This window comes from Corticium candelabrum, chromosome 11, assembly GCF_963422355.1.
Source record: "Corticium candelabrum chromosome 11, ooCorCand1.1, whole genome shotgun sequence".
Classification (NCBI taxonomy): domain Eukaryota; kingdom Metazoa; phylum Porifera; class Homoscleromorpha; order Homosclerophorida; family Plakinidae; genus Corticium; species Corticium candelabrum.
The window spans coordinates 7164312-7179311 of NC_085095.1; the positions used below are offsets into that span (position 1 = coordinate 7164312).

The 15000-nt window shown below is 42.6% G+C and overlaps 2 protein-coding genes across 3 annotated transcripts in view; both read right to left on the minus strand.

Moving 5' to 3' along the window:
* Window positions 1–3366, minus strand: part of LOC134187364 (SR-related and CTD-associated factor 8-like) — an 8151-nt gene extending 4785 nt beyond the window's left edge. The window contains exons 1-5 of the mRNA XM_062655483.1: window positions 3324–3366; window positions 3178–3261; window positions 3071–3115; window positions 2086–2154; window positions 92–307 (exon numbers count right to left, since the gene is read on the minus strand). Coding sequence (XP_062511467.1) covers window positions 92–307; window positions 2086–2154; window positions 3071–3115; window positions 3178–3261; window positions 3324–3353 — 444 coding nt within the window. The 5' untranslated portion in view covers window positions 3354–3366. The remainder of the gene's footprint in view (window positions 1–91; window positions 308–2085; window positions 2155–3070; window positions 3116–3177; window positions 3262–3323) is intronic.
* A 421-nt stretch (window positions 3367–3787) lies between these two features.
* LOC134186300 (X-linked retinitis pigmentosa GTPase regulator-like) overlaps window positions 3788–15000 on the minus strand; it is a 24664-nt gene continuing 13451 nt past the window's right edge. For both annotated transcript variants that reach the window (XM_062654227.1, XM_062654226.1), the window contains 11 exons: window positions 13697–13769; window positions 13271–13495; window positions 9450–10412; window positions 7305–7586; window positions 7211–7248; window positions 7110–7154; window positions 6590–6626; window positions 5176–5412; window positions 5055–5120; window positions 4232–4288; window positions 3788–4172 (listed from right to left, as the gene is read on the minus strand). In XM_062654227.1, the coding sequence (XP_062510211.1) occupies window positions 3993–4172; window positions 4232–4288; window positions 5055–5120; window positions 5176–5412; window positions 6590–6626; window positions 7110–7154; window positions 7211–7248; window positions 7305–7586; window positions 9450–10412; window positions 13271–13495; window positions 13697–13769 (2203 nt within the window). In that variant the 3' untranslated portion in view covers window positions 3788–3992. The remainder of the gene's footprint in view (window positions 4173–4231; window positions 4289–5054; window positions 5121–5175; window positions 5413–6589; window positions 6627–7109; window positions 7155–7210; window positions 7249–7304; window positions 7587–9449; window positions 10413–13270; window positions 13496–13696; window positions 13770–15000) is intronic.

The window sequence follows — 15000 nt, forward strand, 5'->3', positions numbered from 1 at the left end:
AACTATATAAAATTAATATATTTTACTAATATCTTCTTTTTACATTGATATCAATGTATCATTAGTAACAATATTGACAACATATGACTACCTGTGTTGATGAGCTTTTGTTGCTTTGGGTGAGCTGCCTTGCCAGTGCGAGCGCCGAATTGGTGACGTCATCACTGAACAACTGCTTGGACTGCCAGATGGTGAGCACTCGGATGATGTTCTCCTCGTCACCAGGAATGCATTGCATAAGATTGCGTGTCGTTGTGAGCAAATTCTTAGCGAACCGAGGACTGTACATGTCACGCTCCACACCAAACTAAATCAAGAGAGAATGAGAATGGTATTGTTATGCATTCTCGTTGTGCTATCAAGGTGCAGCTGTCTATCACTTTATCCATTGTTTGTCTGTTTGTCTGTTTGTTTGTTTGTATGTCTGTCTGTCTGTTGGTTTGTTTGTCTGTCTGTCTGTCTATTGGTTTGTTTGTATGTCTGTTGGTTTGTTTGTCTGTCTGTCTGTCTGTTGGTTTGTTTGTCTGACTGTCTGTTGGTTTGTTTGTCTGTCTGTCTGTCTATTGGTTTGTTTGTAGGTCTGTCTGTCTGTTGGTTTGTCTGTCTGTTTGTCTGTCTATTGGTTTGTTTGGCTGTTTGTCTGTCTATTGGTTTGTTTGGCTGTTTGCCTGTCTGTTGGTTTGTTTGTAAGTCTGTCTGTCTGTTGGTTTGTCTGTCTGTCTGTCTGTCTATTGGTTTGTTTGTATGTCTGTTGGTTTGTTTGTCTGTCTGTCTGTCTGTTGGTTTGTTTGTCTGTCTGACTGTCTGTTGGTTTGTTTGTCTGTCTGACTGTCTGCCTATTGGTTTGTTTGTCTGTTTGTCTGTCTGTTGGTTTGTTTGTAAGTCTGACTGTCTGTTGGTTTGTCTGTCTGTTTGTCTGTTTGTCTGTCCGTTGGCTTGTTTGTAAGTCTGACTGTCTGTTGGTTTGTCTGTCTATTGGTTTGTTTGTAAGTCTGTCTGTTTGTCTGTCTATTGGTCTGTTTGTAAATCTGTCTGTCTGTTGGTTTGTCTGTCTGTTTCTACTACATTCTAGTCTGGCCCAAACGGCCGACGCCATAATTTAACTACGTGCAAATGAAGAATGTCCCAGTCTTGCCAACTTTCTGCTAATTACGCTAGCATTACACCTTTGCAAAGCTACTGACATGCATTTACGCCACAATAACTTAAATTCATGACTGTTCTTTCTTCCGTCTTCATCTATAGACTGGAGTGACTGACGGTGTAGGAATTGAGCTGCCTCTGAGTCCCAACGTCCGAAGTGTTCAAACACTAATGGGATGCATTTGGAGGGGAGGCCCCAGATGTCCCTTTCTTTAGCGTATTTTTCTGATTTCTTGACCTCACGGGTAGCTGCGGCCGCGCCGTCTTCCTGAGCTGCTCGAGAGATCACTCTGTCTGTTTGTCTGTCTGTTGGTCTGTCTATTGATTTGTTTGTAAATCTGTCTGTCTGTTGGTTTGTCTGTCTGTTTGTCTGTCTGTTTGTCTGTCTATTGGTTTGTTTGTAAATCTGTCTGTCTGTTGGTTTGTCTGTCTGTTGGCTTGTTGTCTGTTTGTCTGTCTATTGGTTTGTTTGTAAGCCTGTCTGTCTGTCTGTTGGTTTGTTGTCTGTTTGTCTGTCTATTGGTTTGTTTGTCTGTCTGTTGGTCTGTCTGTCTGGCAAGGTACATATGTATATCTTATAAATCAACAATAAAGCACACACACACATAAAAAAAACTAAAAATGTCCAGCAACCACCAGAGCCAATGTCTGTCTGTTAGTCGGTCAGTCAGTCACTTGAACTGTAATGAATAATATTTTTACTTTTAGTGCTCTGTATGTAAAGGTTTGTGTATAATAAATGATGTCAGTCAGTCAGTCAATCAGTCTGTCTATCTGTTTTTCAGTCAGTCAGTCACTCTATCTGTCTGTCTGTTTGTTAGTTAGTCAACACTCTGTCTGTCTGTCTGTCTGTCTGTTAGTCCGTCAATCACTTTGTCTGTCTGTCCGGTTGTTTGTCTGTCTGACTGTCCGTCTGGATAGCAACAAATCCATATCAGCCACCTTGTTTCTTGACTTTCTGATAATTGAATCAATCACGTAGCATCCAGGGACTTTATAATCTGGGCGACACTAGATGCAGCAAACACAATCACACACAAACACACACAGTGACACACACACACACACACACACACACACACACACAGTGACACACACACACACACACACAGTGACACACACACACACACACACACACACACACACAGTGACACACACACACACACACACACACACACACACACACACACACACACACACACACACACAGTGACACACACACACACACACACACACACACACACACACACACACACACACACACACACACACACACACACACACAGTGACACACACACACAGTGACACACACACACACACACACACACACACACACACACACACACACACAGTGACACACACACACACACACACACAGTGACACACACACACACACACACACACACACACACACACACACACACACACACACACACACACAGTGACACACACACACACACACACACACACACACACACACACACACACACACCAGTGACACACACACACACACACACACACACACACACACACACACACACACACACAGTGACACACACACACAGTGACACACACACACACACACACACACACACACACACACACACACACACACACAGTGACACACACACAGTGACACACACACACACACACACACACACACACACACACACACACACACAGTGACACACACACACACACACACACACACACACACACACACACACACGGACAAACACACACACACACACACACACACACACACACACACGGACAAACACACAAACATACACACACACACACACACACACACGGACAAACACACAAACATACACACACACAGACACACACACACACACACACACACACACACACACACACACACACAGACACACACACACACGGACAAACACACAAACATACATACCTTGGCAATCATCTTCTCCACTATCTGAACGACATGTTTGTAGTGCTGTACAAACACACACCACACCATAAAACTGCCAAACCACCAAAACTCCCACCATCACTCACCTTGACGCTGCGAATGGCGAGTTTCGTTATCGCCACTATTTTGTTTTTCGAGACGGGAGGACGAGTCTCGTAGATAGAGAACAGCTAGATCGAATTAAATTCTGTTTAACTATTGTGTCGTCTCTCTCGGTTTCGACGTCTCTTACCTCCTTCTTGAACTCCTCAACGTGTTCCATTGACGACGGTAGCCCGGACAATGCGTAACGCGCGTTAGCAGAACTGTTGTATTGTAAAGTAACCCGGATAATTAAGTGTTGTATCAAATAAAATTGGTTGAAATGTTTAACCTTTGATAACCCAACGTGTATACTATTTTAACTTACGTAACGTGTAATTTGGGTGGTCGAAACTTTTCTGTTAGAAAAATGCCTGGTCACGTGACACTATAAATTCAAACGAATTTAGTTGTACAAAAATACCCGTATTTTATTGCATTTAACTTAATATAAGTATTTTAATGGTATTAAACTTTGATTTACATAAAAATTAATTTAAAAGGCGATATTAAATTAATAAAGACTTAATAATTTAATAAAAGTTTAACAGATTAATATGAATATTGATTGTGCCATTGTACTCTTATAATTAAATAGTATTTATTAGTACATGCACTCACATGCCATATACAAAACTTTTGATGTATAAACTATATATTTCTATTTGTTTGATATACTCGGTATTAATATCAACCAATCTATAAACCAGATAACAGAATGGGAATGGTTGTAGATCATAAACCACAGCAAGAGCAGATCACATCTCGTCGAATGCTCTGTACAGCTACTTAATAAATTCCAAAATGTAGCCCCTCACAGCTACATGACACTACATATGCTGCTTCTGTGCAATCTGCTCTCCGACGGCGACGATAATTCACTCGAATCCGAAGACGTATGGTGCAGCTTCCTTCCTGACTGTCTGTCCTTCTCCATTTCACTTAATTTGTCTCGAAGGCTCAAAACAGTGTGGACATCTTCTTGTAGTTTTCCAATTTCCTGTAGTATATATTTAATTATGTGTAATATATTTGTTGTAGATTGGATGGTCACTGTACTGTGTGCATCTCTGATCGCAGCTTGCTGACTTCGTAACCGATATCAGACTGCGACAACTGTCACATAGTAGAAATCGTGTAAATCAGATATAGTGATACAACATTGTAGCAAATTCAACATGCTCCTCAGTGTGTTGCGTAACAAGGTTGCATGTCTTGCTTCGCATACACACTGTAGCTTACATGTGGCAGTATTATGAGATGCATCCCTCCAATACAATAGTCTAGTGTATTGTGAGATGCAGCCCTCTAATACAATAGTCTAGTGTATTGTGAGATGCATCCCTCTAATACAATAGTCTAGTGTATATAAAGTGATTGACAACGAAGTGTACACGTGGCTTTGTTTATTAAAAAAGGGAGACAATTGGTTCGCAACCTTCAACATGTTTTCTGTGGCCTCCCTTCTGTGGTGGTGTCGTCATCAACTTTCATTTGCTCACAGTCTTTGTTAAATGTTAAACACAGATTGTACTTAACCTTTATATAGTCTTGCTGTTCTTGTGTGTGTGTGTGTGTGTGTGTGTGTGTGTGTGTGTGTGTGTGTGTGTGTGTGTGTGTGTGTGTGTGTGTGTGTTTGTTTGTGTGTGTGCTTGGGTGCATTGTAGCTTGTGTATTGTAGTTTCCATTTTAGTCTGTGTCAAACTGTGCTTGTAACTTGACTTGTGCTTTTGATGACAGTTCTAAAAAGTATATTGTGAGATGCATCCCTCCAATACAATAGTCTAGTGTATCGTGAGATGCATCCTTCCAATACAATTGTCTTATGTATTGAGATAAGCACAAGTATCCCTCTGTTTAACAATGTACAATGTGTGTTTACCTTGACTTTATGATTCTGCTGTTTGGAAGCCTGTTGAGCTTTCAATTCCTCTATCTGCTCCTCAGCCTAACATAAAGAAAATGAACCAACCAGTTCACATACCACCAAACTTCACAACTACATTTCTCTTTTCCTGCTGCAGCCGTTTGATTTCACCTCGCAGAGAAAATTCGGTTTGACTTGCTTCTTCCTGAACTTGACTCAGTAATTGGCGATGTTTAGCATTTTCTTCCTGTATTCTGTTGATTGCCTCCTGTAATTTTGCTGTTTCCTTCTGAAGCTGCTCGAGTCCTTTCTCAACAGAAGGAACAGGCCGCTCGCCTTTCCTTGCAGCTTTATACCTCTTGACAAGCTTTTCCTAATAAATTCATACTATAAACTACAAATAGAAAACAAGAAACAGCAAAGACACATAAATAGACAGACAGACAGCAAGACTTCATTCCTCTGATGATCGAGCACTTTGGTTGGTGGGGGAAAAGGCCCAAAAATATCTTAACAACCTCTCATCAACAGCAACATGGACAACTGAGTGCAGATAGGACGAGTTCAAGAACTACTGGAGGACACAATTCCCAATTACGATGCAGCAGTGCAATGCAAGAGTGTTACAGCAGAAGATGAGCAGAGTCCAGTATAGTGGTGACTCAGTTGGTGCCATTAACTCTGTTAGCTTATTGTCAACTGTTTGACTCTTAATCGTAGTTAGGGACCTCTTGGGTCCTAGTTCTCTTAGAACTTGCTGATTTTTTAGCATAGACTGTAATAATGTGTTGTATAAGAATATATGTACTGACAGACAGACAGACAGACAGACCCATGGAGCAGTGAGTGACATCTTCCCCACATCTGCTGGTGTTGATGGTGCCACTGCAAAAAGGAGAGCAGACAGGAAGAGAGCAAAATATGACAAACAACAATTACCAGAAGGTTCAATCATCCATACAATTCCATTAGTAATGAAACACTTTGGAGCATGGGAGATTGATGGATGAAAATTTGTTAAAAAAGATAGCAAAGAAGTCATCAGATGAAGTAGGAAGACTAAATCCAGTGGAGTTTATCGACTTCTGGAGCAAACGCTTTTCAGTCCAACTCCAAAAGTGCCACACTAACATCATCTCCAAGAAGTCATCTTCATTGACTGAAGACAACAGAAGTGACTTTTATGCCACTCAGTACTTTAGCCACTGGCTGACACCGAGGGCTTTGCATGTAGTAAATAGCTGCTTTTAGAGTTTTTAGAGTTATTAGTTCCTTCAACTTTTGTTGTGAGTTTAGTTTACTAGTAGTTCATGAACAATGATAGTAGTTGGACACCATATATATAGTTATTTGCATTGCAGAAATGTATGATAGATAAATGTTCAACTAAATGTGATTGACTGACAGACAAACAGACAGACAGACAAATCAAATAGATACAAACAAGGAAAGGACAAATGATCGAAACAACAAAGTAACAGCAAACATGCAAAGGTCTACACTCCAACGATACAACAGACAACAAGCTGAATAATAAGGTTGAACAGCACCTGATAGGGTGAGTTTTCTTGTGGGACAGCATCCACCCTATGACAAAACATTTAACCAACAAATATTATGCATGCACACACACAGACACAGACACAGACACAGACACAGACACACACAGACACACACAGACACACACACACACAGACACACACAGACACACACACACAGACACACACAGACACACACACACACACACACACACACACACACACACACACAGACACACACACAGACACACACACAGACACAGACACAGACACAGACACAGACACACACACACACACACACACACACACACACACACACACACACACACACACAGACACACACACACACACACACACACACACACACACACACACACACAAACAGACACACACACAGACACGCACACAGACACACACACAGACACGCACACAGACACACACACAGACACACAGACACACACACAGACACACACACACACACACACACACACACACACACACACACACACACACACACTTGAACTCAACCAACCTGAGCTGTGAATCAGCCTTGAAATTCCTACGTTTCACTGCCCCACTACCACAAACACAAACCATCAAACCCTCAAATTATCCCTCCACACCTTCCCATACCCCATTCGTCGATATGCAACCTTCTTCCAATCATTTTCCTATGCAATAACATCAACCATCAAATAACATTCAACCGTCAAACACAAACACATACAGTCAACTCAGTAACATCAGGCATTGAACGACTGCCCATACGGCATTCAATGTCATCGACATTCTCGTCGGCCAACTCGTCAACAGTTCCGTTCTCCAAGCTCTTTTGTGTGCCTAATGTGACTCGTTCTCTTTTGCTTTGAATGTCATCCTTAGTGTCCGAATCAACGTGTGACTCTTTGGATGCCGTGAAAGTGTCATGAGGTGTGGCATTTTGAGTCTCAGATGCTGATTTATCGTCTTCCATGACATCGTCAAGCTCATTTTTAAGCCAAGTTCGAATCTAAATTGATTAATTTAAACAAACAAAAAACAGAATTAAATTGCTGTGGCAATACACTGTTACATGTTACAGCATGATTATATATACATATATACATTAGTTTTAAACACACACGCACACATGCACGCACACACGCGAGCACACACACACACGTACACGTACACACCGACACACACACACACACACACACACACACACACACGTACACACCGACACACACACACACACACACACACACACACACACACACACATACACGTACACACCGACACACACACACACACACACACACACACATTAATGTGCATTATTAATCATTTATTAATCACTAGTAAATGAAGCTGTGTTCTACTCGCTTCAGAGCTATGAGCGTACGTGCATGTAGTTGTATGTTTGTGTGTTTGTTTGTTTGTTTGTTTCTGTATGTGTGTTTGTATTTATTGTGAATATCAAGTAAATTTTATTAATTATTGGTCATTAATTAATTAATCATTAGCTTGTTTCTAGAATGTATAATTCTTTGAAAACCCAGGGATGTGTCGATGTGATTAAAGACAATTGACTAAATATCATCAATGTCCCACACTACTTCGAATTCAGCACATGCACATGTGTGACAGCGCGTAACTCTTGCACGAAGCTGGCTTTTTATCCATGTTGTTTCTCAATTCTCAGGGGCAGATACAGGGGCACCTTTGCCGAGGAGTGGGGCACCCGGATAGTTATTTACCTGTCCTGGATAATTTCTCGCAGAACAGACCATGTCATGCAGTGGCTGCACTCACCTGGGTAGGTCCTCACCTCTCCCTCACTAATTCAGCTCTCCTGGTTGGTTCCTCACAGACCAGAACATGGTATTCAGTATGTATACTTAAAGTCCTTCTACTACTGAAGTGGAACAATTGCATGCAGGTATGTAAAGAGTCAAGTGCAGTCTTATAACTCCAGTCTAGTATTGCACTGCCGAAGGGGGAGGCACGTGCCCCTGGTTCCCCATCCTGTATCCGCCCCTGATTCTACATGTAGCGCTCTTGCATCACTTGAAGTTACTATTGAGGTGAATGCGATTATCATGCTTTCATTGAGTTGTTCCGTTAAATCATCGTAGCTAGAGATCAATGTACGTCTCCTACCTAGCTGCATGGGAAATGTTTTGAAGCGACATGTCTAGCGACCACGGATCCAGAAGAAAGCAGCGTCAATGTTTCCTAGGAATCTTTCTTGCAAGACGAGATCAATTGTTCATAATCAGTCCTACTTACAAGTATAAAACATATTGCTCTCTTGGAGATCCAGGATGATGCATGTTGATCATGCGCATGAATGGCCCCATGGGACCTTCGCTTGGCGTCTTGAAGAACGATGAATTCGTTTGTTTTGCGATTCTTCTGTAGAAAGTAACAGACGCTTACAACTATTACCTGAACTTTACTCTGCGCTTCTCAGTTTGACAACGGTTTAACCTTAAAATGTATCTAGGACATCTCATCTTTCCTGTCATAGTGCATGGGATTGTTACGTCACCCATCTTGGTGTCTCAAAGGACTGCTGATTGGCTCAACAAACTCCCAGAGTAATTCACGCTGACAAGCGAGTGTTACGTCACCTATTTTTCACGTCCCAAAAGAACTGATGATTGGCTCAACAAACTCCCAGAGCGTGACACACGCTTACAAACATAACGACATAACGACAGACAGACTGGAAGTCTATTCAGCCCGTTTAGAGTGAGCTTCTCGCGAAGCAGTCCACCACTTAATGTGGTGTCCTTCTTTACGCTCGTAGCTTAATAAACCATTATTAATTATAACTCATTTATTAAATAATTAAATAATATAATATATTAATAAGAATTAATTTCACCTGTAAGTCTTCATTGTCAGCGTTCTCTGTCTGTGCCAACGCCGACGCATCAGGGTCAGCAACTTTCTGTCCAATATTATGACTCGTTCGTCGTCTTATCGTCGTCCGACATAAAATATTAAGTCGCCTCCTCAGACTCCTCAAACTCTTCCTGATTGGTCCGTGTTTCCTGCTCTGTCCAGATCGAATACGAACCGCAGCCTCCACTTGAACAAACACGAACCCCTCACAAGCAGTCAGACTCACAACATGAGCCGACAATGGCTTCTCATCGAGCCCGAGAATCTGCGATGGATTTCTCGGATTAAACAGACTTACTTCCATTGGAGTCAATATCGGAGCAATATCCTTCAATTGAAATCCGAGACCAAGTCCAGCCGTCATGATTTGACTCGTTACGGCTCTCATTACACCCTGTTGTTCGGTTAGTGTCGTTTCAGATAAACTTCGTTTCCTTGACGAACTATACTTCTTGTCTTTAGAAATCTCTCCTAAACTCGTTTGTCTAGACGCCTGGTTTTTCGCACTGCTGTCAGATAACCCAGACAGAAGAGATGCTAGTGATGGTGTCGACGACTCGAGTGTTCGAGTTATTATGGGACTCGGGTGGCTCGGTTTTCGACTTACAGATGTGGTAGATCTGGGAGTCAGTGGTGAGTCAGACGGTTCACGAGTACTTGAGTTAAATGGCTTTGTATTCGTCTCGTTGTTAGACAAAGCAATGGATGATGATCGGGATCGTGTTCCGCAGTCGAGAGATGATAAGGGCTCGTAGTCGTGGTCTGGTGAGTGGCCTTTCTCTGAGTTTGATGCCGAATCGGACGTTGATGTGTTCATTGTTGATGACATGTTGATGTGTGAAGGAAGACTGGGGTTGGAGTGAGATAGAGGACGAGAGCCCCACACGTAGACGTAGTTGTCTTCGGTCGCACAAGCCGTGTAGAGTTCACCACATGTAGCAAACTGTGACATACAGAGAAAAGTGGAGTGGTGGTACAGATAATATGTGAAGTAAATAAACAGACACACACTGACAGACACAAACATGCAATGATAGACTGAGAATTAGGGTTAGAAAGTTTAATTAACAAGACAAATACTAAAATAAATAATAAAACAACTAATAAATAAACAATAAATAAATAACAAAAACAATAAATAAATAAATTAATTAATAAACAATAAATATACATATCAATAATATATATATATTAATTAATAAATAAACAATAAATTAATAATTAATTAATTAATTTTATATATAGTCTATATTTATTTTCTAGAAATTAATAATAAATAAACAACAAATAAATAATTCAATAAATAAAGAAGTCTCCTGGACCAGATCAGGTTTACGGTTCTGGGTCAAGCGCATCACATGTCTTCACAATGACTTGACTCGTAACTACAACCTCCTGTTTCAGGACCCGGACTCTGGTTATCTCAATGAGCAACCACCCTGATACCTAAGAATGACAAGACTGACCAGGCCAAAAATTACCGGCCTATCACGTGTCTATCTGTCTTCTACAAGACCCTCACTCACCTCAGTCGTCAGACAGAGAATTGCAGGACATTTGGTCCAGGAAAACCTCATGGCATCGGAACAGAAGGGTTGTCAGCAGGGTTCCTTTGGTGCAAAGGATCAGCTGTTGATTAACAAACTGCTTACTGAGGACTGTAAGACCAGGCACAGGAGCTTGACCATGGTTTGGGTGGACTACCAAAAAGCCTATGACAGCATGCCACACAGTTGGTAACTCCGATATCTTCAGCTGCATAAGATTAGTCCAGTCTTGTGCAGGTTCCTGTCACATGTGATGAAGAGTTGGAAGACATCCATGGTACTTTCCTACAGGAATGATGCCATCAAGACAAGGCTTATGCGGATCAAGCAGGGTATTTTTCAAGGTGATTCACTATCTCCTCTTCTCTTCTGTATGGCTCTTAACCCTCTCAGTGTGGAGTTACGCAGAACTGGTACGGCTATTGGATGAGCACTGGACGTAGTGAGACTGCCAAACATCAGCTTGTCAGTCATTTACTATACATGGATGATCTGAAGCTGTATGGCAGAAATCCTGATCAATTGAAAGGATTGTTGCACACGGTGCATACCTTCTCTGATGACATCCAGATGAAGTTTAGTCTGGACAAGTGGGCTGTTGCACACTTTGTCAATGGCAAGCTGTCTGGACACAATTCTGGGGTGACGGCAGGAAAAGGACACCATCAACTGTCTGGAACCGGGTCAAGTATACAAGTACTTGGGTGTGGACGAGAGTAACGGTATTCAGAACAGCACTATGCGGGAGACGCTCCGTCGTGAGTACTTTGCAGAGTAAAGATGGTTCTCCAAACCGAGTTGTACAGTCCAAACAACATTAAAGGCCATCAACAAGTTTGCACTACCGGTTCTCACTTACGGTTCTGGTGTAATTCATTGGAGGACCACGCACCTGCAGCAGCTTGATCAACGAACCAGGAAACTTCTCTCTATGCACGATATCCACCATCCTGCAGCAGACGTTGACTGGCTGTACGTTCCATGCACCAAGGGCGGTTGAGAGTCACAACAGATCGAGTCGACATATCAGTCTTGTATTGTGGGGATAGACTGTTACCTTCGTAACAGCTCTGATCTCTTCATGCAAATGGTACAGGAGTGATGCTAGGAGGTCCTCACATTGAATTCAACGCATGGCCCGTCAGTTTACTGCACAGCTGCTGAAGAGTCTCTCTAAGGACAACAAGTCGCCAAGCCTGCATGGAAGTGGGACCATCCTGTCTGGTGGTGTCTTCGAGCAAGCGCCTCAAACAGATGTGAAACATTTCCGTATGTGCAGCAGTTCTCTTCGTGTACAGTCCTGGAGCAGAAAACCTATGTATGGTCAGTATCGCAGTCTCACTGAGAAACCACCTGTGGACATGAAAGAGACCTACAGATGGCTGAAGTCATCAAATCTTCCTGCTGCAACTGAGGGACTGGTTGTTGCTGCTCAAGACCAAGCTCTTCGGACTCGGTATTATGAGCGCAACATTCTGCATCGAGATGTCAGACCCACTTGCCGCTTGTGCAGTGTAGGCCTGGAAACAGATGACCACATTGTAACAGGCTGTAGTTCTTTGGCACCGATGGACTACACTGATCGACACAATCAGGTGGCCTTCATTATTCACTGGGATATTTGTCGTCATTTTGGGTTCCAGTGGAGAGCAGATGGTTCCAGCATCATCCTGATAGGCTTGTAGAGACGAACGACATTATTATGATGTGAGATACAGCCATCCCTGCTGCTAGGAAAATCGGTGCCAATCGTCCTAACATCTGTTTCAGAAATAAGACAACAAACACTTGTCTTCTTATTGATATCAGCTGTCCTGCTGATGGTAAGGAAACAGACTGGGAACTTGACAAAGTACAGTGACTTGTGGGTGGAGGTAAGCCGCATGTGGCAGTGTCGGACACTGGTTGTTCCAGTGGTGTTGGGAGCGTTGGGCACAGTGCATGCAGGTATTGCATGGTAGCTGGACATTATTCCAGGTCATCAGACCCTGCAGCACTTACAGAAAGCAGTGCTTCTTGGATCTAATCAGATCCTAAGCAAAGTCATGTCTTCTGTTTAAGACAGCCATGATGGTCTAAGCACCTTTGAGGCAGAGTTTGCCTCCGGTGCTTACAAAAGACCTTACAAACCAGACTGATCTGGTCGAGCACACCATAGTAAATAAATAAATAGTACGCAGGTACAAACAAACGATGGACAGACAAATAAACAGATGCAGACAAACAGGCAAGACAAACCATACACTCATCTTACCGTAACAGTTTTGTCCATGAGACACTTGACCATCATCACCATATCTCTTGGCTTACAATCTCCAGTCCCCAGCTGACCATCTTGATTATAGCCTAACGTCAACACACTGCCAGTCTCTGTCACTACAGCCGTGTGGCGCTGACCCAACGCCATGTCAACAACACGATGTTTGCCAGGCAAACGAACAGGAGAGAATTGATTCACCTCATCAACAGTCATCTCTTTCTGCATGAGCCGACACAAAAATCACACACACACACACACACACACACACACACACACACACACACACACACACACACACACACACACACACACACACACACACACACACACACACACACACACACACACACACACACACACACACTTGTGCACACACACTTGTGCACACACAATACAAACTTTCCAACACAAATTACTCACAAGATTAAATAAATTCTTCATTGCCATGAGAAAACCCACGCGATTATTGAGCCCGAGTTTGTTGTCAGCATTGCTACCAACGAAGTAATGTTAGCACACAGTAAGCAAACGTTCTGTAGTGCGTCACTGTGTATCATAGAAAAAAGGAAAAGCAACTAATAGACAAACACATATGGATCCCGACAAGCAACAGACACACAACAAGAGAGACTATAGGGATGGACAAACATTAGACATTCATGAAAAGTATAAGAAGGGTCTGCTTGTCTCTCTGTCTGTCTCTGTCTGTTTGTTTGTCTGTCTGTCTGTCTGTCTGTCTGTCAAATTTTCATGTATATATCTGTCTGTCTGTCTGTCTCTCTCTCTCTCTCTATCTGTCTCTGTCTGTTTGTCTGTCTGTCTCTGTCTGTCTGTCTGTCTGTCTGTCTGTCAAAGGTATTTTATTCAATAGAACAAAGTACGTACAGATGGAGGCTAAATCCTCTACAACACAATGTCCTCATCAGTCCAATTAACTACACACGTGCTTGCTCCTTTACTAAAAAAAAGTAAAGGCCAAATGGCCTTGGAAAAACACAAATTAACTAGCATCATCTAAAAGTCTCTCCACTTTCCTGTAGATGACTCGAGCATTGGCTTTTTGTAGCTGAATGGACATGCGCTCCCTCCAATGTGTCTTGAATGAGGAGGCATTTGTTGTTCCATAGGCATCCGTTGATCTACTTGACAAATGCTGTAGGTACATTTCTGCTTGTTGTCCCCATCGACCAAAATGTTCCAAGACTAGTGGGACTGCTGTCACTGTTTCCTTACCAAGAAGTCGTTCTCTGCTATATTTTTCCGTTTTCTTCTGCTCTCTCCTGGATGCTGCAGCACCTTCCGTAGATGCTGATGCTGAAATTACTTCACTGCTCCAGGGATGTGCTAGTGAAATGTCTAAATCTGTGTTGGACCCTGATCCAACATCGAAAACTGTTATGTCAGGGCGGTTGTCAGATGTAATGTATCGATGACGTGGCTCTCTGTGATGGTGCATTTGTAAGCTGCGCAGACAGTCTGACCATACATTGGCAATACACTCATGGGTCCAGACTGGACCACCGCCCCACTTACATGTTAGGAGATGGTATCCACAACTGTCCAGAAAAGAACCACAGTCACACTGACGAATACAGCCATCGAAGGGCATGGCTAACCCCAATCTCAAGCAAGCCGCCAAACGAAAATCGCGGGAAACTAGTGCGAGCTTATTTGAGGTGGGCATAGCATTCAGCCAGGCTCCAGCGCCCTTGCCTTGAATCGAT